We start from the raw sequence: 22166 nt of genomic DNA on the forward strand, positions 1-22166 counted from the left end.
TTCTACTTTTACTACACTGATACGTAAATATTGTACTTCAACAATGAAAGCAATGAACAAATGATAAAATATGGGTTATATAAATAGTCTGTGCAATGCGTTGGATAAGGACACGCAACTCTGGGAGCAGCTAACAGAGTTGACAGACTATTTATATAACCCATATTTTATCATTAGTTTATATATATAATTATTAATTCAATAAAAAAAGTATGAATATTTAGTTCATTTTGGGACTCCTTGATGAATGAGATGTGCGTTTGTCTTACCCACACCCAATCTTTATATATATATATATATATATATATATATATATTTGAAGATGGACGGTCTGATAAAGAGTACATTTTTAGTACTTGAAGTATACTTTGATGTCAATGCTTCTACGGTTATGTAAAATGATGAATGTAGGACTTGTAATTGAGTGTGTCTGCAATGTGGTATTACTGCTTTTCCCCGAATTTTCCTTCGGGTATAAATAGTTTATCATATCTTTTATCTTCTTCTAACACTTCTGAAACTGTTAAACAGTAAGTAAATGTCCATTGTTAGCAGTGTAAATACTGATGCGTCTGTTTTTTTAGATACTGCTTTTAAATTAATGAGGTGTAAGGTTATTTTAAAGTAAGTTACTCTGACTAAATGAAGCGGGTATTAAGACATCTGGTACTAATCCAAGCCAGAGGCATTCTCTTATCTTACATGTATAAAGCTATCGTCGAACTTGACCTTTTATTTTAATGTGCCTCAGGCTGAACACAGGAAAGTAGTGTAGCATATTACAGCTGCCTTTTCGGAAACGACCGTGAGGAAATCAGACTTGACAAGGAAGTATGCTATTCAGGGCCGAGGAACCTGGAGCTCTCTGGGTCCTAGCGCCGAGAACACAGACCTGCGAGTTACTGTGCCAGAAAACTGTAGGAACACTGTAAGTACAATGACTTCTGTTAAATACAACAATACAATACAACAAAAGTGTCTCATTGTTCTCAACACAAGGTCCCATGAGTGTTGATCACCATTTTTTTCGTTTTGTTTGGTTTCTATACAATAATTCTGAATGTTAAATATCTTAATGATATAGCCATAGAATCAAAAAGGTCTGATCTGATGGAAACTTTTTTTAGGTATCTGGAAACATATTAACATAACAAATTTCACAATCTTCGTGCTACAGAAATCTACTGATTATTTTTTTTAAAGGTTTTGGTGCATAGGGCAGCACAGTAGGTTAGTGGTTAGCACTGTTACCTCACAGCAAGAAGGTCCTGGGTTCGTAACCCACCAGGGGCCTTTCGATGTGGAGTTTGCATGTTCTCTGGGCACTCAGATTTCCTCCCACAATCCAAAAACATGCATGTCAGGTTGATTGGTTACTCTAAATTGCCCATAGGAGTGAATGTATGTGGTTGTCTGTCTATGTGGCCCTGTGATGGACTGGGTATAAGGGTATAAAACAAACAAGAAAAAAAAAAAAAAAAAAAAAAGAGCATTTCAAATGATTCTTAAACAGTTTATTACAAAGATGTAGACAATAAAAAAGAACTTCCACTTTAAATTCAACATTACTTGTCTCCCCTTACATTTTATTGACAATGCAAATATAATTTGGTCATTACATGTCGCCTTATCATTCCGACACTCCCTCACCAAGGGAGGCACTATTCTAAATAAACAAATGGAAAGAACTCGGAGGTTAGAGACAAAACCACGTGATGCTGAAACCCAACCAAGCTTCAAGCTCTTTATCATCTGCACAACATTTTATCTTGCTTCTGCCTTCTAACATGAGCGTGCATGTTAGGTGGGTATGGAGAGAGAACCTAAAATACAAACTGTGTGAAGACCATTCATATTATCAGAGAAGGTGATCCAACTGGGGAAAATGCAAATATTTCTTCAATGAACATTCCAACTTTACAATTATTAAACAAGAAGTAAAGGGAAACATATAAGCTTGAGGGTTAAGCTACAGAAACAAAGACTGGCTTCATGGATATCTAATTCACAGCACATGGTAGGTTTTAGAAGAACCCAGTCAGTAAATGCATCTAATTCTTCTGATGTACACAGCTAACGTGTTCTTTTAAATCAAATTGAAACTACACTGGTTGACTAACATAAAACCACAACAGGGTGGGCCTAATCATTTTAAACCACAATTCATTTAAAAACAAATTGTAAATCTGTTAACATGTATTGCTCAGTTGAGGACAACTATACAGCCTTTCCAAAAAAATGTGTGCTTAGTAGTAATATTTAACAGTAAAACAAGATACCCAAAAGGTGCAGTACAGCAAATGGAAGTGGATATAGCTGCTCTGTACAATACCATGCATATCAACCTTCAGTAAACTGATCAGTCAAGAGCTTAGAGCTGAGGCTATGGATTTAAATATGGCTACTGACTCATATATACAGTTGTTTGTCACCGCTTTCATGTTCAAGATATACATTTGTTATGTTTCTTCTCACACTGTCTTTCCATTTTCCTTCAGCCTCCTATTCCAAATCTGGCATCTCTGAAAGTAAAACAGAAATAACATTAAACCAAGCATAAAAACTAGATCTTATTATCGAACACTGTAACCATCACAGTTGTATTTGTGCTGTTATAAAAGGTAATACACACTTACTCTCATCATCGCTATCTGCAGACTCATCCTATAAAGACCAATGGTACAAGGTTGAAAAATTTTACAGTATCAACTAGTGTTATTTTACTGTTTCAACAGATGATTCATATTACAGTTGCTGCACAACATCTGCTTTATGATCAGTTTTTAATCTGTGAATTGAAGTGTAATCCGTTAAATTAAGCATTAAAAAAAAAAAAGGATTCTTACATCTGCACTGTCTAGATCAGGCAGGTCATCCTCACCTCCCATGTTGTTCATCATCTGTAATAAACCAATAATGTTAAAGCGACACCATTTACTTTTCTTAACTATTGAAAACCAAACTCAATTTAAATTAATGATACTACTTCAAAGGGCATCACTGTTTTTGTCCGATATTGGATTGACTGTAATTAAGAATTTAGAAATTAAAATAAAAATCCATTATTTAATTCATATTTACATCTGCTTACATCTGAGAACTGATCGAAGTTGCCGATTTCCTCATCTGAATCGTCCTCCCAGTCCTTCCAGTTGTTGAAGTCGACACTGAGCCAAGTCAGCTGTGAAAACACAAAGCTGGCATTCCTCATCACAGGGTTTTAAAACAACGAATGCAGGTCTACTCATTCTAATGTAGCGCATCTATGCACTGCAATGTACTACAGCTAGAATTTAAAATAAATCATACACACACAATCACCGACAATGGCTGTATGTTCATGTATAACTGACCTTAGCCTTCTCTTTTGTTAGCCTTGGCCATGCCTTCCCTGGCTGTGCTTTTCGTAAATAGCACAACACTGAACGATCTGTGCGTTTATGTTTCGATTCCTGCGTTGTGATGAACAGGAAACACAGAAGTGTACACATTCTACACAATGCAATCAGCAGTACTGTGTAAATGCTCTAAATTGACGCTAAGCAAAACAATGACTTGGGTACTCAGTGTAACTTACGTTTTCATCAATAGCTTCAAAAAGGTCTATTTCATTCTCATGTTTGACATCGTCAGTTCCTCTGAGACAACTGTGACAAAAAAACAAAAAACTAATATCTGCAAAGAGGTGTCAAATAACTGTAGCAAACAATTGCAAAATTTAAAGACACTTGAAGTTTAAGAGTAAAACCAACAATGTATTTAACAAGCAATTCATAACTGAATACTTATGGTCTGTTTTAAGAGTCATTAGGAAGAGAACGTACCTGAAACCACACTTTGTTTTATCAAAATTGACTTGAACATCTTTGCTGTCTGCAACACAAAACTCTATAATAACAGAGTCCCTCCTATCGTACCACTTGGCAGTTGCTGGATGCCTGTGAACAAAAAAAAACAAAAAACAGGCTGTTACAGACATACAGGATATAAAAGGCCTAGACAGTTTACTAATCAAATTGAATAGACAGATGAAAATCAATGTACAGCACTTAGCTCCTTTAAACAATAAAATTTTCATAAAAAGTATAATTACTTTAAAAACTACCAAACCTTTATATCCATTTTTGTGAAAACAGAACAGCTATTCATCTCAAACCAGATTCAAACTTTATTATTCATTCACATCACAAGTGCACATATGAACGAAATTTCAATGTATTTGCTCGCCAGGTAAAGTAAAGGAAATAAAATAAATAAGAATAATAAAAATAACAGTGCACATGTGCTGTAAATAACTGAGTAAAATCTAAAACGTGCTTAATATATAATGCACTACATCTTTGCAAGTTGTCAGGCACAACAGCCTGCCATCATTAAGTGCATATATCAGGTTGCCACACAGCATCCAGTTACACAGTGTGCTCCTGTATCAAGAAGCCTTGCAAGTGTAACATCTCTGCATATTAACATGTGAAAAGTCAAATGAACAAGATTTAAAGGGTTTCTACTCAAGTTTTCCTATATACTACAAATACTACTACTTCTTTTTACAGCTAAATCATCTATTTGATTAACAAGAGAAAATAATTTTGATTGAGAGGTGATCATTTTAGATGCATTTCTGTTTGCAACTGCCAACAAATACTCCATATATTTCCTTGTTCCACTCATTCCTTTGATAGAAGAACTGAAATTGGGAGCTATTGATTGGGAAGACGCAGCATTTGATGTGCATTTTTTACAAATTTGTACTGCATTTTATTAGACTGATTAATCAAGAAACTACCCTACAGATGAGCCACTATTACAATCATCAGTTGCACTTTTTTTTCTCTTTTTAAAACCTAGCATGAAATACTCAAATCATGCTCAACTCAAAACCGATAAAGTCCTGGGTGTCACTAGGTGTCTCCTTTAACACCTTGCCTAAGATTTTGAGTTATTATCATATGAAAAGAAGAACAAAGTCTTAGATTTGATAGACTGGAACAGCAAAGTATTGGCACTTTTACTTCAGTTAGTAAAGTGTTCCACATTAATGAATGAATTGAAGTCTAACAACTGGTATGAGAAAGCCAGAGATCAGGGGCAGGTTCAGTAGATGATATAAAACAAGGCAGAAGCAGAACCATTTACAGTCTTACTATTGAATATGTAACGTTAGGCAGTAAACCCCCAGTAGTTAGGAGTAATTAATTATAACTCACTGACCCATTATTAATACGTTTGGATGTTTTAATTTCAGGTACAAGAGTAGGATTTTCTTTCCCTTACATGTTTAATCAGCATTGAACTGGTGGCCTTATTAGCCCAATCCTTTAACAAATGATCATGGACTAACTATGATCAGCTACCCCTAACTTTAATGAGCACGTCTGGACTGAACGATGCTCAATCCCTTCACAGTTCAGACCCAGATCCTGAGGACTAACGGGTCTTGCTTTAACATGACACCAACCGATGCCTCATTCAATGAGCACTTTGCTAGCCAAGCTAATAAGAGTTCACGTTTACGTGAGTCTGTTCGTTCATGTTAAGACATGTGGTGCACTGGACTCATAACACTGGGCAAAATAAACATTGTTCAGATAATCTTTGTTCTAATCTGTGCTCTGTGAATCAGTCTATAGCTAGGCAGTTACTGTTAGCTTACGGTCACCAGTGGCGAGGCCGACCTCCCGCCTTTACAGAAGCATGCTGTCGGACGGCTAACGTTAGCTTACGAGCTAACCCGGCTGCACTAACACGCTCCCGCTCCTCGTGTACCCGTCCACAACTTACATGTCTCGACGTGAAGTAAGGCCGGTTTTCGCAGGAAAACAGTCTTGTAATAAGGATGGCAACAACTGCAAAAAAGAAGGACTGCCGCCTAGACACAACCAATACAAATGCCTCTGGTCTGAGGAAGAATATACTCCGGACCTGATTGCGTATACCGGGATGGGAATGGCAGAACTGACGCAACCGGAGCGTACGAGACGTTTCTAGAGCTTTCGGCCGCAGCTGTGGGTGATGTGGAGGCAGCAGCTTTTAATCTCCCACTTAGCCAAGTGCACCACCCGGACCCTCACGTCTAATTACACTACACAACTTATGGGTCAGACTGGTTTAAAAAGAAATGCACAATATACACGGCAATGGTGTGGTAAATACGAATACTATAGAATATGAATTGTTATTCAGTAATAAATAAAAATAAAATAATATTTACATCCATCTATAGCACTTCACATCTGTGCATTAGTTTAACATTTATGACTACAGAACCGAAGGACTGTGGAAGTTTAGGTTTATTTAACATTATAAGAGGACTAAGTTCTGCTGATGGCTCAGTTGAGAAACTCTTAACATTTATTAATCGCTTATCAACATATGTAACTGCAAGCAAGTTAACTTTAGAAGTGCTAAACATGTTCCATTTGTTTTGATTTATTGCAATCCGCAGACCTTTAGTTAATCTAGAAGAATAACAGCAGTATAATGTGCTAGCAAAGTGTAATGCTCAAGAAATTTCCACAACCCCCAAATTATGACTTATCTGTAAGGCATTACTAAATGTATTAACCACTAAGTCATTAGTTATAGCTTATAAAGTTGCATTAAATGGTGCCATGTCAAATGGGACTAACAACCAAATTATCATATATTTGTATTTAAATAAAAGCCAGTCATTTTATTTGTGAAATGGTAAATGCTGCCTTACATCTGTCACCTGTAGGGCTGCAGCTAAATTATTTTCATTTTCTGTCACTCACTATCACTTTGATTAGTTTATGAATATATCACTTTTTGTTTAAGCTTTTCTAGATGAACATAAAACACAGCATATTGAGAATAAATAGGTGGCTTTCAACCTTTTCCAGCTGTTGTCAAAAATTGTTTATATTATCCAATATTTTCACACAAGATTGGAGGGTAAAAAAAATCAAAAATCAAAATAGAACTTTTTAATTTTATGGCCAAAATTATTATCTATAGACTCCTTATATTTATGTTTTACTATTTATCTTTACATTACAATGTCCTACTTGATTCCACAGGCACTTGATATCGTTAAAGACTTTGACTAAAGATCTGTGCAATAAAAACAGATTAAGATAACTTCTCCCTAATAACAGAGCTTTACTGCAGGTCCCTCATTTCTGCTGCTGTCATTGTACAAGCATTACTGCTCCCAGGAGACAACACCCCCACCCACCTCAAACACACTAAAAACTGTAAATATTCATTTTTATTGCTATTATGTCATACCCTTTGTTGCTGTAACATTGTGAATGTCCCCACTGTGGGACAAAGATTCACCTTATATTTGATTAAGTTTACTTCAAAACAATTACATGAACTGACATATTTGCAATATAATAACCCAGTTTCAAATTGATCTTTTTTTAAATCAGAAAACACTTCTGATATACCATTACTGTATGATTATGGATCCGTGTTTGATACCGACACCAAGAATTCAAGAGAACTTTAGGGCCAAATCTCATCACTGGTCTGAATCCTGGGACTTTGTAAGTGGAGTTGTTATGAACTGAAGTCCTGGCCAGTGCAAGGCTGGGATTAGCTGGGCATCCTGTGACTCTAAATGGGAACATATGGTCATCAAAAATGAATGGCATCCATATTATGAATAGTTATGATAATTTCCAATTATAGGGTTCAGTATGCTGCTTAGGAACACCTGCCCTATCCCTGCCTTGACTATTTTCCAATGAAGTGCAAAAACATACAATTTTCATTTTATCAAGCCACAACTTTATTTCCATCCTGGGTATAAATTGTACAAACAAGCTTAAGTCAAATCAGCAACCTTTCTTCAAGTCTTTGTTGCCAGGGTCCCATTACATTGTCAACTCCTGCAAAGAGAACAAACATTTTTGTTAGCAAGTGTTTAATTATGTGAGTACAGAGTTTCAAGAGAAATTCTCTTCTCAGGACAGAAATAGCAGCTTCAGGAAGCTCAGAAGAACGAAAGTCACTGTACTGATCATCACTGAAGAGTTTGCAATACAAATTTATCATCATGTAAACCATCAAAATGACATGAAGTGACCTGCTGAATAAAGACTACCATTTTTACACTATGAAACATATTTAAACCCTTACCATAATTGCATTGACAATGTCATTGTTGTTATTTTTCAGGGCGCGTACAGCCTTCGCCCGCGACACATTGGCTTGTGACATGACGAGTTCAATGTCCTTGACTTCAACTCCGGTCTCATCAACCTATTGAAAAACAAAAGGGCAAAAATTTGTTAGACCTTACATCATTTAAGAATAATACATATTTGTTTCTGACTACCCTACTTGAGAAAAGCTGTATCTTACCTCTTCTTCTTCGCTCTCCTCTTGTACTGTTGGCGTCTGCGTGTTTTCCTGGATGTTTGATACAGCTTCTCCCTGGACCTTGAATTTTTCTGCAGCAGCCAGCTGGGCTTGCTGGGAAAGATCTTCGATCTGGAGTACAAATAAAGAGAGCAAAATTATAACTCAAAATCTCTCTTAGCAATAACATTTTAGCCAAGGAAATTGTGTAAGAGTTTGACCATAACCATTAACTTAACCACCATGTCTGTTCTGCTACCTTATCAAAAGCTAGACATTCGGTATAAACATCTGACAGCTCAAGCAAAGACAAAGATCAATGTGGCTTGGATCATTACTGGCTACATACCTTAGCTTCACCGAAGACGATGTATGTGTCTGACGCAGGACTCTTGTAGACATCTGGTTTGGTAATGACAAACAAGATGTTCTTTGACTTGCGAATGGTTACCCTGGTGACCCCTGTTACCTGCCTCAGACCAAGCTTTGACATTGCCTGCAAGAAACATTTAATTCTTAAATGTGTAATTTTATTTACTACAAAGAAAACAGCCAAGCATAACTTAAAAGTTTTAAATTTAGAAGAAAAAAAAATAGAGTAATTATAATCATTACCTTTCGCGCCTTTTTTTCACTGCGACTCTGTTTGGCTTTGCTGACAGGTTCCTCGTCTATCTCGGCAGCTGCTGCAAGCTGTAAAAAACATAGCCCAACCAGCCAAATGTAATTTCAAGTAAACAGATTTGACAGAAAATGTGATGCTAGTCACTACTGTTAATTTCTCTTCTCAGGACAGAAAGACTGGCTTCAGTAGGATCAGAAGAACGAAAGTCACTGTATAAATCATCATTGAAGAGTCAAAAGACCAAAAACATCTGCTCAACAAAAGTCTGGTGCTGTAATGGCCTTGTCTGTATAAATTCAGGGCAACACTGAACAACAGTGGAGACCAGACTGAAGTCTTACCTGTGCCTGTGACTGTGTCTGTGCTGAGTCCTGTTCCTCCAAGTCAGGAACTGAGTCCTCACTGTCCGACTCGGTACCGGATCCTATGGAAAACAAAATTTTGTCAGAAAATGCCATCTGTTACACAAGTGTACAACTTGAAAGTGAATCTGGAAATGGGGTGTATCAATCGCGGGGTATTAAAACAATTCAATAGTACTATTTTATCAATAGTATTTCAAAACAAGTCTGTATTGTCTAAGCCTGATGCCACCAAAAGACTGTGATAACATGAGTATACTCTTAAATATGATGAGGAAATAGCAACTTTCCATCCAATAACATTTGCAAGACTGAAGACATTTCACTAACAGAAATCAAACCACACAAAAGTGTGAGTAAAGAAAAGAACTGTTTCCAAAACTAGGGACATCCATGTCGACAACTAGATAACATCTTGGTGAAATGTAAAGCTAATTCCCACTTCATGACACTGGCTTCTTACAAGAATGACATATCTAAGTATCTGAGTTCCCAGATGCAATGACAACTGGAAGAAAAGATCGCACACAAGAGGAGAGAAAGAAATACCCTTGTCGTTCTTGATCACAGGCTCCACCTTGGCTGGGATTATAGCAGGTGTGGGGGCAGGTTGGGGTGATGAGACTGGTTCAGAAGGACTTATATTAATTACCTCAACCTCAGGTTTGACAGGGGCAGGTTTTGCAACTGCCTCAGCAAATGTGAGTTTACGAGGAACTGGGGCAGGAACAGGGGGCTCAACTGGAGCAGGTTTAGAGGGAGCAGGTGAAGACTCAACTACTGGTTTAGCAATCTCAGGAGGTGCTGCCTTACTCTCCACCAATTTAGCCTCAGTAACTGGCTTGACATCCTTCACAGGTGCCTGCTTGTTAACTTCAGAGGCACCTGGCTTTACTGTCTTGGGAAGAGCAGCTTTACTTTCTTTAACTTGATCAGAAGTCTTGCCAGGTAGACATTTATCCTCTGCAGCTGGCTTAGGGGCAGGTTTTGCCTCAACTGGCTTGAGTGCCTCAGTAGGGGCAGATTTGGCCTCAGCAGCTAGCTTTGGGGCAGGTTTTGTCTCAACAACTGGCTTGACTGCCTCAGTAGGGGCAGATTTAGCCTCAGCAGCTGGCTTGACTGCCTCAGTAGGGGCAGATTTAGCCTCAGCAGCTGGCCTAGGGGCAGGTTTTGCCTCAACAACTGGCTTGACGGCCTCAGTAGGGGCAGATTTGGCCTCAGCAGCTGGCTTGACTGCCTCAGTGCGGGCAGATTTGGCCTCAGCAGCTGGCTTGACTGCCTCAGTGCGGGCAGATTTGGCCTCAGCAGCTGGCTTGACTGCCTCAGTGCGGGCAGATTTGGCCTCAGCAGCTGGCTTGACTGCCTCAGTGCGGGCAGATTTGGCCTCAGCAGCTGGCTTGACTGCCTCAGTGCGGGCAGATTTGGCCTCAGCAGCTGGCTTGACTGCCTCAGTGCGGGCAGATTTGGCCTCAGCAGCTGGCTTGACTGCCTCAGTGCGGGCAGATTTGGCCTCAGCAGCTGGCTTGACTGCCTCAGTGCGGGCAGATTTGGCCTCAGCAGCTGGCTTGACTGATTGAGTAGGGGCAGATTTGGCCTCAGCAGCTGGTTTAGCAACTAGCTTTGGGGCAGGTTTCGCATCAGCAACTGGCTTTGGGGCAGGTTTCGTATCAGCAACTGGCTTTGGGGCAGCAACAGCATCAGGCTTGGCTGCCTCAGTAGGGGCAGATTTGGCCTCAGCAGCTGGCTTAGCAGCAGCAACAGGGACAGGTTTTGCCTTAGTCACCTCAGTAGCAGCAGATTTGGCCTCAGTAAATGGTTTAGGCATTTCAGCAGGAGCAGGTTTGTTCTGGGCAGGAAGCTTAACAGCCTCAACTAAGGCTGGGGCCGTAGGCTTAGCTGCATCAAGGGGTTTGGCCTCAATGGCAGTTGGTTTAACAGTGTCCGCAGCTGCTACAGTAGCATGTTTTGTACCCTCTTTCTCAACAGTGGGTACAAATACCGGCATTTTAACTGGTTTCTCTGGTGGGATAAGGGGAGGAAGGTCATCATCTGCAGCTGCAGTAACATCAGCAGCTTTTGATGAAGCTAACTTAATTTCATCTGATTGGGGAGAACTAGAAGCAAGAGTATTTAAACATGAAACTGCGGCAGCTGGTGTTGCAGCAGGCTTTGGGGCAGTTTTTGGCTCAACTGGGACAGGTTTACCTTCAATTAAAGTTTGCTTAGGGTTAGGCTCTACTGTTTTTTCTTTTATTACTGTAACCTTAGATTCTTCAGGACCAGAAGCAGGCACAAATGCCTCTCCTTTCTTCGCTTTTCCTTGTTTTCCAGCCTTAACAACTTTAGGGGCTGTGCGGTTAGCCTGATTAGCTGAAGTGTTGGCAGGCAAGGAAGCTAAAGGAGATGACACTGGTGTCAGGGGGGTAGAGACAGGAGTAGATTTTGGTGAGGTGGGAGAGGAGGAAGAGGCAGACATAGAGGAGCGTTTTCTTCTGCCAGGGACAGCCTTTGGGGCAGAAGTACCCTGCACATTCCTGGAATCTTTGCCTTTGGGCTTAGCGGATCCAGAAGCTGCCTGAGGTGGTAGGGAGGAAGCTGAGGCAGGAGATGCAGCTGAATAGAAAAAGATTCTTTCAAAAATTTTGAGGAAAAAGTCTTATTCATGCAGGTTACCATAACAAACCAAAACAAAATCACCTCTCTATGGTTAGGAAAAGAACACATGGCCTAACTTCAGTTTAATGCAAACAGTCTGGAAAGAACTGGACAGTGCTTAGTACTTACTTCCACACAGAAAACTGCATTCTGTATTTAGTCATGATGCACTTAGGGTGAAAAGGAAATTCATACTGGCAATGCATATCACAGCCACACGTCAAATATTTTACTACACAAAACTATGCTACATACACAACTTTCTCACAGCAAAATCTATGCCTGAGATTATATGCTGCATGACAAACAACATGGACTTGACCCAATCAAGTTACCACTTGTGAAAGAATGTCCAACCCCATTAAAAGGGCATATTCAAAAGACTGGGACAGAAAGTTGTGTTAGGGGTAGATCCTGCTTAAACCAACCTGACAGGTGGCAGATGGAAATAGGGGGGCCTTCACATTTGGCAGTCCCCATTGACTGAATGGCCTTGGAGAGATGCATAACAGGTTCTTTCTTGTCAACACTTTCATTTTGAGTAGCCACATCGGCAACCACATCACCAGGCAATTCTTCATCTTGAGCTGGATCAGGGCAAAGGTCTTCTATTGCGGTCTCCCTATCTTCACTGACTGGATAGTCAGGATTTTTTTCTACCACTTGTCCCAGCTCTTCTACAGGGGGCTTTGCTTGAACAGAAATCTGCTTAACCTCTTTAATGGCCAAGGCTTCAGCAGCAACAACAGACTCCTGACTTTGTACCCCTTCAGTTGGAGCCTCAGCAGAGGACAGAGACTCTTCAGGAACTGGAAAACCACCTAAAGCTGCTATTGGGTCAGCAGTTGCCTCTTGATGTGAACCACTGGTTGTCTCCAACACAGACATTTTTTTAGTTGCCTCTACACCATTTGACTGATCACCACTAGGCTGAATACTAGCTTCTTCTAGTGGACTTGTAAGTTGAGCAGGAACAGAGGCTTCTGGAGATTTCTCCAGTGGTATTACTTTGTTCACTGCAGGAATAGCCATCTCAGGAGAAGGAGAGGAATTCAACACTCCTGTAGCTGATGAAGGAAGAGCAATAAGGTAAAAGGGGTTCATAGAAATTCTTGAGGAGCATTTTTACTTGTGCAATGCAAACTTCAAGAGCTTGATGAATACACTGTTAAAAAAAAAAAGAAGCAGTGCTCCACACATGATCAGAGACAACAGGAAATTCAGTGATGTGGAACTGCATTTTTATTTTACAATGCTAAAAAAAAAAAAGGGGTGTTGGGTGCACTCAAATGAAAAAAGTGCCACATCCCAAACTCCATGCAGTGTTCAAAAGTGAGATAAGCACTGCTGTACTTTTATAAAATAAATAAATAAATAGAACCACATAAAAATGAGTTATTACTCCATCTACAGTGAGGGATCACCTTTTGTAAACCAAAAGCTGACTGCACTTATGTAGTACAACTTACTGTACTTCTTCATGGAAAAGCTTCTGTACAGTAATTAGTTAGCTCCCAAATTGGCAATTTAACATCCAGAATCACTTAGCAATTTCAGACACCTTTCATTCAGACCATTGTAAAATTCTTCTTTTTTTTGCCCTTTGAAGTTCTACACAAACTAATAATACTGGCCTCTGATAATTTACCTGATTGACACGTACTCTCACATGCACGATAACCCTTCACTCAGAATGTACAAATCAAAACAATTAAACTATGATTGAACATAATTTGAAGTTTTACCAGAACAGACCAAGTTAAAAACAACAGTTCTCAGCAAAGCGTAAGGCACAAGTTGAGTGATGACAGTCAACAATAAACATCAATAAATGAAGTCAGACTTCGTTAAAAAATATGATATTCAGAATTCAGTATCAAAGCCAAGGACTACATTTTAAGGATATAGGTGATGCTTGACCAGGATAACTGATTAAAAAGGACAATGAAGCCAACATGCTCAAACCAATGCCAGTAATCTGGTACCATTCCCAGCCAACTACATATTTACTAAGATTTAAGTGAAACTTAACATTACTTCTGAAATCACAAGCCCACCTGAAATAAACAAGGCTGTCTTCATCCTTGCATGGTACAACAAGGTATGGAAAAGTTCAGTACCTTCGCTCACAGAAAAAAGTAAGTTCAAACTTAAGAGTTTATTATATCAAATGCAAGACTTTTAAAGATGTAATTCTACACAGGAAGGTATTTAACATCTTTCAGTCATACCAACCAAGTATGAAAGACATAAATTTAAAAGCAGCAGGGATAAGCTCTGGAATTATTTACCAGATGAACTGTGAAACCAAACTTAAGACTTTTGTCATTACTTTCTCACAATACAACAATTCAACAATTGATAAAATAATTATTTATTGTTGAAGGGACAAACAGGTTAACCAACTTAAAAAAAAATAACTTAAGGATGTTCCAACCAGTCTTTGCTCAAATGACATACAAAAACATTTTGGATCTAACTAAAAAAAAAAAATTACTTTGGCAAATCACCACTTGTTAAACCTTTAGGACAACTTGGTTATGGACTTGTTATTGACGCTTGTGGCCTATTTCTAATAGTCTTCTGTGGTGCACCTACACAAACTAAAGTTTGAAAAGCAAAAGTTTGAGGGCAGCTTTTAGCCGTACAAATCACTACATCCCCCTGGTATTCTACTTAGTTGAAGAGGAATAGGTAGCTTCTTTGATGCCTGCTACAACTGATCAGTAAAGTCCACACCCACCCCCGAGCAAGAAATCTCCACCCCATTATACACTAGTTCTGGAGAAAGGGTGAGGTGCATAATGGAAAACAGTTACGCTCACCGGTTGATACTACAAATTTGATTTTTTTTCCTCCAGCCACCGCCCTGATACAACTCTTCACTCACACACAGTCTTCAACTAACATGGGCACAGGACAAATCCTTTCTGCATTTTTTACCAGGTAATACCTTGTTTGGCCAAAAGAGCCACATGTACAACAAAGTGATCGGTTTAAAAAGATGTCCACTGTTATTAAACTAGATTTGGTTGCAGTATTACAATAATTCTAAGTGTAAAACAAACAAAAAAAAAAACTCTAAAATAGTCCAAGTTATACTTAAAATGTGTTTAAAATTCAGATTGAACTAAAGAACAAATAACTAAGCAAAATTAGACCAGTGGTTTAGAAAATAGGATTTTAGTATCAGGCTAGGATAAGTATACAACACACAATAATTGCTACCATAATCAATACCAATTCCAATCTACACAAAACATGTTTTCCAAACTCTGTGCAGGGGTGAAAACACACACTAAACACCATGCATTTTGTGATTTTTCCATTTCTCAGTGCAAGTCACAACATGCCACTATGAGCTTGTATATATAAAAGGAGGGGTCCTGGATTACCCTTTTTCAGCCAAGCCTAGCAAGTCCACCATCGCAAATCTCAGTGAGTGACCTACTGTTACTAGTGTCCCAACACATGGCTGGTGACACCTGTTACATCAGCTCAACCTCCAGTCAGCTGAGTCAACTCCCTGAACAAAATCTTCAATACCAGAACATTACCTTCCATTTGTCATCCAATTCACAAGTTATTTGAGTTCCAGGACCCCATTGTTTGATTATGCAGTACTGCATGCACATTTATGTGAAGCCAAAATATACGAACCAGTCTCCACTTGAGGTTGCTGCATCTCCTGCTCAGTGACTGGGACTGTTTCTGTGGCTTCACCAGGCATGGTTGCTGGTTAGAAAAAGAGGAAAAATATGGTTTTAGTTCAAAGCATTTCTGAATAAGACTCCATAGTCATTTGTTGTTGGGCCTCTATTACACATGACAGTTTCCCCTGGCACCCAGAAACAAACCTTGAGAGGCAGAAAACTAGCCACAATTCTGACTAGCAATGTGTGCTAGTGATTTTTTAAGCGAAAACCCTTTAATACCAGCTTCTGACACAGTACTCTGATTACCGTTTAACATTTTACAATTACTCCAACTGCATAGACTGAAATTAGGCAGGTAGATTATCCCAGAAAACTAAAACTTTTATACGCGTCCCTACCTATGTGAAATCTCCGTATCGGAAGCTAACTTCACTGTCAGTCGGTAACTCAGGGTAGCTACTATGGCACAGACTGAAAAGCTAGTACGCAATCGTTAACGGGGCGGTTTTAACCAGTGGTTTGAAATGGTTAAACTGGGAGAAGAGCCCATGCTTTAGCCTGGTAGCTCAGTCTGCTGAAGCGACAGGTAGCTAGCGTTAGCTTCAGCTAGCTAACAGCAAATAACAGAGCGCCGTCACGTTTTCTCCGACCCGACATTTTTGAAGTGACCGTCTAGTTGTCACACATGTAAACTTCACATCTCTTGTTCCAGCGTCCTGGGGCCTGAGCAGGCTGCCAGCACACACGGGGAGCCGTCATGTTTCCCCCATTTTGAGCCGGTGATCGGTAACACAACAGTACACATATCACCGCACAGAGAAACGACAAGGGGAAAATAGCTACACGGATATGTTGACTCAACTTTAATTAAACTCAGAACACCGTTTGTAGACACGACAATCTGTGAGAAACACCTAGATGATGTTGGATTTTCAGGAGAGACACTCACCGACTCAGGACGCTATATCCAAGATGGCTGTAAGAGAGAACTTGTGACCCTAGTTTCACCGTAATATCCGGTCTAGGGCTGTGCCTTCTTCTTCCGGGTTACTTAAAGGCACAGTTTATGTGATGCTCATTTTTGTTTTGTTTTTTTTAAAAACAGAAAACCCAGAAAAACTATAATTAATAAATCACAGAAGTACTGAAAAGATTTAAGCAAGTTATTTTCATTATCAATAAATCTGACAACTTCATAATCGATCAGCAGATAAAATGTCAAAAAGCAGAACAATACAAATTTGGCATAGTTGTCTATTGAAGTTTACACTGCAATATGAAACGGTTGTCTCTAATATGTCAGTCTGATATGCCACACCAAACTGCTGGCTCTTCAGATAATTTGTGTGGAAAAACAAACTTATAAAATCATTTAAATGTTTAATCAATTAATGTATTAAATGTACCCCAAAAGATTTTGAAAGTGTATGAACAAATTTATTTTCACAAATCACTGTACAGTAACAATTTGCAGACAAATAGACAAACAATATAAAACTAGTATTGTACAGCAGAGGGTGGTTTGTACTTAATTTATAAAAATATCATTACTGAGTCATGAAAGACTATAATAAACTGATTTGGATGAAATTATTCTTCATCAGAAAAATGAAAACTATGAAGCCCCCCCCAAAATAGGACATTTTGCAGCATCAGCCACATTGAGCAGCATCAAGCTGTTAAACAGTTCATCTGCAAAAGTGTAGCAGTTGTTGATCAGATCAGAATTCTTTTTGAAGATCTAAAAGAAGCACAAAAGAAAATGTGATGACATCAAAACATAAAAACATACTCATTTCTTCATTTAGTCCACCAGAACTACAACATACCACTCTTTCTGAGAAGTTCTCCTTTCCATGATGAAGCCATTCCATCCAGAAACTGATCAAAGTATTTCACATACTTTGCCAAGCTGGTTCTTTTGTAATCTGTGAAGAGAAGAGAACTTGGCATACTTTCCAGTTTTCCCTTTGTTGGCCTATTAATAACAGTCACATAAAAAAACAAAAAAAAAACAAAAACAAAAAAAAAACAAGTAATGCTCTTATCTGTGATACTTTAAGCCTGAAATTACAATTTCACCTCTTATCTTTCGTTTCTCTGCTGCATCCTTTTCGTTTTCCTTGATGTCCTCTTCTCCTGTTCTGGGCCTATCCAGCTCCTCACAGATGAGACTAGAAAAAAAAAAAAGTTACATCAGCTGTAATAATGATCAAACACTGTGCACAATAGAGGATTAAACATTAAATTACAATTTACCTGATTGTGGGCACAGCAAATGGATCAAATGTCTCTAATCTGTTGATGTCCATGGGAACGGAAATGCGTCCTGGGTCCAGAGTTAAAGAGACAAGTCACAGTGACCCTCAGTGACCAGTTTCCCAGTTTTAATTTGTCATCATTAGACCTGTGCTCACCTGTCTTGGGGTGTACACTGAAGGGGCTCTTCAGCAAATGGTTTACGCCTTTGCTGACATTCACATCCAGCCGTGGGTAACAATACTGCAACATGATTTCTTTCTCAAAGTGTTGGCCCTTCTTGCCAGTGGCCTGGCAGGAGAAAGTTGTATCATGGTAAATGGCAATATTTGTTATTAACCCTACGGCTGCAATGTGTAAAATCCAATTAAAAGGGTTATACTCCTGTTACTACATAGTACATGCAGAATTACCAACCTGTTTCTTAGTGGCTTGATCCTTGACTAATTCCCAGCGATTTTCAGGCTTCTTCTCCTTTTCAAAGAGCTGCTGTAGTTCTCTTCTTACATGTGGGGGCCAAGTTAAGATCAAGTCCAGTTATTTTCACTAATGATTCAGCTGGTGAACGCCCATAATTTAAACAAACAATGAAATATTTTGTATTCTTATATGTGACTCACATAAGAGAAAAAAATGCTGTTTTTTCCATTAATTACCAGCAGTGTTCATACAGTTGTGCTCATTTTTGGGACACCCAAAAATCACATAAATCACATTTTGTTGATTTTTTTTTTTTTTTTTTTTTTTTTAAAGAAAATACATCATGTCACATGCTGACTTTAAAAATGAGCTTTGTTTAATGTTAATGGGATATTTCTTTTTGTTTACAGAACTTTAAGAATAAATTACAGATACTGTAGCATGTGAAGGTTTAGGTATCCTTCTTCTTGTAAAACACATAAGAGCTTCAGTACCTCATTAGACCTTAACTGACGTGTCTGGACTTTTAAGGTCCAGAATTATCAACTGATGACACTTCCAGAGCTGATACATTTGCTGACTCTTCAAAGTTTGTGGCTACACTCAACCAAATTTTGCACATATGCGAAATTTAGTGAAAAGGATATCGTCAGGCACAAGCGTCAACACTTTTTCTACAGACTCCTTGCGGCCGAATATGTCCTGTGCCTGTAGTGCATACTGGGGAAAGTAATCCTCCACCACTGCCAAAGACTCTCTGTTAAGATTACAAGTACAGGCAACAACCTCAATAATAGACAGTGAAATTAGAAAAATAAAACACCAAAACAGAGGAGACACAGTATCAGATATGTGCTGATCTTCACTGAGAAAAAGTGATTCTTACTTTATAAAAGGATGAATTGGATCTGTCAACACTACTTTCTTCAGAGTCTCTTCGCCACCCTACAGAACAGCCATCATAAGCAAATCACATCCACAACATTAACTTACTGGTTTTAACATATCAGTCATTAAATGTCCAATCATGTTTCCTAAATGAGTCAAAGTCAGTTCCAAAATTGTAAGATACATTGTGAATAACTTGTGATTAATGTTAAAAACACATCTAGTAGGAGCAAAAGAAAATTAATTTAGCATTTTAATGAAAATTAATGACTTTGATTCATGTCCAGTAATACAATGCTAAATAAAGCATACTAATAAATAGTAATAATGATTGATCTTTTTCCTCAATGCTGTAATTACATAAACAGATGAGTAAGAAGGAGTCCTACATTTACAGCATCATATGTTTGCACATTGTTAACAGATAACATAAGACTACATATATTAATTGTAGTTACTACACTGAAAGAACTTGGACAGATATGAGGCATCTGCATTTGATTGGATTGATTGATTGATTCACTTTTAGAAAAGTGATGTGACACTTACCTAAGGAATCTAGGGCTATGTCAGTGATAGTGCTTCTCTTAGGTGTTTTAGTTTAGTGCATTTTGAGCAAAACACTGGATTCCAGGGGCCAATATCACTACTGATATTTTAAAGTTGTGGTCTGATTGTGATGAAACTGCCGTTGGCCATCATACATACATATATATTCCAATGTATCTGAGATAACATGGCTGATTTACTGACCAAGCTTTAGTCTGCACTAGCTAAGAGAAATACACTGATGCCCACACAGAGCATAACTATTACTAAACAAATCTGTCCTGATCATCTAATCAAACCTAAAATGCTGTTACCTTCACCAGGCTCAGGTATTCTGCAACAGCAGAGCGTGCTGCTACAGAGAGCTTCCGGGCAGCTTCATCACACACCCAGCAATGCACCCCTCTTCTGCCAGAATAAACCCACAGCAGATGCTGGAAACCAAAGTCATCTGGAATATCATATCAAACAAAACAAGCCGTTGACACTAATATAGTTGAACATCAAACACAGCACAAGTAGATGCCAAAATCAATGACCTACAAACCTCGAAGAGCTCTATCCAGGATGCGAATAGCGATGGTCATCAGGGTCCAGCACTTGGAGCAAATGTCTGCAGCGCTAAAATTAGTTTGGGTTAACTCAGTGATGAAACTGTCTATGTATATGCTGATGTACTAGTGATGTGGAATAGAGTGGTTGTTTACCCTCTTTCTACAGTGTAGTGTACACTGGCAAAATAACAAAAAAATGAATCACATAATCCTATAATTTACCTGCAACAGCTTCTGACATCATCATAATCTGTCATATCGATATCAAACACCAGCTCCTTCTCCAAGGCTTGGAAGGTTCCTGACTTCACGGTGTTGTGTTGATTTGGCTATGTGTGACAAGCAGAACAAACTTTCTCCATGTTTTGCTTCAAATAGTAAGCTGCAATCACACAAGGTCCTCTAAGAGTGCAAACAACAGAAACATGCAGTCTTACCCTGTGGCTGTATACTGCTCCAATATCAATCTTGTAAGGGTTCATCTTGTGCATTTCCTTCTCCAGCTCAGTCTGTGTAGTGAACGACTGGTAGCGGACGTAGATGTCATCTTTGAGTGTGAAGGAGAACTCCCGATTCTGAAAGTAGTTCTTCTGCACTAAAGTTGTAGAAGAAACAACATATCCTGTGGTGTTAATTAGATCAGCTTCAAGCATATATGCTAATGTTTGAGCTGCTGTTGCTGTGTAAGATAGTACGTCAGGAGTGGGGCCTCATTAAAGAGAAGATGGACAGAACAGAAAATGCTGATGACAACTCAAGTGTCAGCGTTAATGATGAGAACACCGAAACAGACAGTCCAGGGCTCAAAAGATGAGAGCATTGTTGAGAGCAAGGGTCTGAGGACTTTAGTAGTGTGGAGATATTTCAGAGATTTAAAGTCTGACGAGAAGCACAGTGTCATACACTGCAAAACACAGACATATATTTGACCAGAATATACAAACATTCCACCAAAAACAGCTAATACCACTAACATTTCTTACCACCTAAAGCAGTAGCGTCCTCTGGAACACATGAAATGCAAGACTTTACAGTCCTAGACCCAAGCAAGTGACGGTGGCCCCTAAAAACAACAGTGACATTTGCTGCACAACAACAGACCTAGTTTATTTATTTGGAAGTGACCAAAGAATTTAGTTTCTGTTCTACTGCAAAATGTTAAAGCTTTAATATTTTACTAGTAGATTCAAGATTTACAGATTCAAATTTTGATTTGTTTACTGTCTAGTCACACCTCTTGGGGGGGCCAGACAGAACCGGAGGAGCACTAGACCCTCCACAGGTGGATCACATGAACATCAACACCTCTAAAAGAGTTTCAACAAAACTGGACTTTATAGCCTCCATGAAGAGAAGACGTGTGTGTTACTGCTTCAGTGTACCTAATAAACAGGCAAGTGACTGTAACTACATGTGGTCAGGGAGACGAAACAGATAGCCTACATTTAAATCACAACCACAAACATTAACTTTAATATGTTCCCTGGCCTGTGTAATTATTGATAACCACACTCACCTCCTCCATAGTTTAGCCACCGATAGTACTGGGAGAAGGGGAACAGCCGCCGGTAGTACAACGGCAATAAGTCCGGGAGACTAGCTAGGTCATAGTCTGAGGACGGCATCACCGAATAACGAAGTAACAGCTCCGGTAACGGTATAACTGGTGTTAAAATATCAGCGCTAGCTAACACCGCAGGGTCACAACTCAGTCTTGTTGTGCAGCGCGGGAAACGCTTAAGAGGAGACAGGACCAATTAGATAAGGTCGAGACAATGACGTCACCAAAACAGTCACTTCCTTGGCAGTAAAATAAACGTCTTCCGAAATTTCTTTCTCCACAGGGGCGGGAAAAAAGGGAACAAAA

At 39.0% G+C, this 22166-nt stretch overlaps 3 protein-coding genes and 2 non-coding genes across 6 annotated transcripts; all 5 read right to left on the reverse strand.

Moving 5' to 3' along the window:
• Positions 1-1499: 1499 nt before the first annotated feature.
• Positions 1500-5984, reverse strand: ptges3b (prostaglandin E synthase 3b (cytosolic)). The gene is made up of 8 exons (XM_026333475.2): positions 5782-5984; positions 3825-3938; positions 3578-3647; positions 3354-3452; positions 3092-3181; positions 2847-2900; positions 2637-2664; positions 1500-2522 (listed from the first exon to the last, which is right to left on the reverse strand). Coding segments are annotated over exons 1-8 (477 nt in total). The 5' UTR covers positions 5784-5984; the 3' UTR covers positions 1500-2502.
• A 1751-nt stretch (positions 5985-7735) lies between these two features.
• naca (nascent polypeptide associated complex subunit alpha) lies at positions 7736-16658 on the reverse strand. Of its 2 annotated transcripts, XM_026331978.1 has the most exons (9): positions 16579-16658; positions 15634-15708; positions 9868-11931; positions 9298-9380; positions 8947-9024; positions 8681-8827; positions 8335-8463; positions 8110-8232; positions 7736-7859 (listed from the first exon to the last, which is right to left on the reverse strand). In XM_026331978.1, exons 2-9 carry the CDS (start codon positions 15701-15703, stop codon positions 7845-7847), a joined length of 2709 nt encoding a protein of 902 aa, XP_026187763.1. In that variant the 5' UTR covers positions 15704-15708; positions 16579-16658; the 3' UTR covers positions 7736-7844. The 2 variants fall into 2 exon arrangements, with proteins under 2 accessions (XP_026187763.1, XP_026187764.1); XM_026331979.1 differs by lacking the exon at positions 9868-11931 and having other exon boundaries at positions 16579-16657.
• Positions 7930-8003, reverse strand: LOC113146337 (small nucleolar RNA SNORD59). The gene has a single exon (XR_003297342.1). It is a non-coding gene; the product is annotated as a small nucleolar RNA SNORD59 (small nucleolar RNA).
• LOC113146336 (small nucleolar RNA SNORD59) lies at positions 9114-9187 on the reverse strand. The gene has a single exon (XR_003297341.1). It is a non-coding gene; the product is annotated as a small nucleolar RNA SNORD59 (small nucleolar RNA).
• A 414-nt stretch (positions 16659-17072) lies between the features above and the next one.
• On the reverse strand, positions 17073-22048 carry prim1 (DNA primase subunit 1). The gene is made up of 13 exons (XM_026332739.2): positions 21816-22048; positions 20737-20894; positions 20522-20628; positions 20293-20366; positions 20060-20196; positions 19195-19253; positions 18956-19065; positions 18306-18397; positions 18047-18179; positions 17889-17958; positions 17712-17803; positions 17459-17557; positions 17073-17370 (listed from the first exon to the last, which is right to left on the reverse strand). The coding sequence occupies exons 1-13, from the start codon at positions 21922-21924 to the stop codon at positions 17351-17353; spliced, it is 1260 nt and encodes a 419-aa protein (XP_026188524.1). The 5' UTR covers positions 21925-22048; the 3' UTR covers positions 17073-17350.
• Positions 22049-22166: the final 118 nt, after the last annotated feature.

The sequence above is a fragment of the Mastacembelus armatus genome, chromosome 7 (genome assembly GCF_900324485.2).
Source record: "Mastacembelus armatus chromosome 7, fMasArm1.2, whole genome shotgun sequence".
Taxonomy (NCBI): domain Eukaryota; kingdom Metazoa; phylum Chordata; class Actinopteri; order Synbranchiformes; family Mastacembelidae; genus Mastacembelus; species Mastacembelus armatus.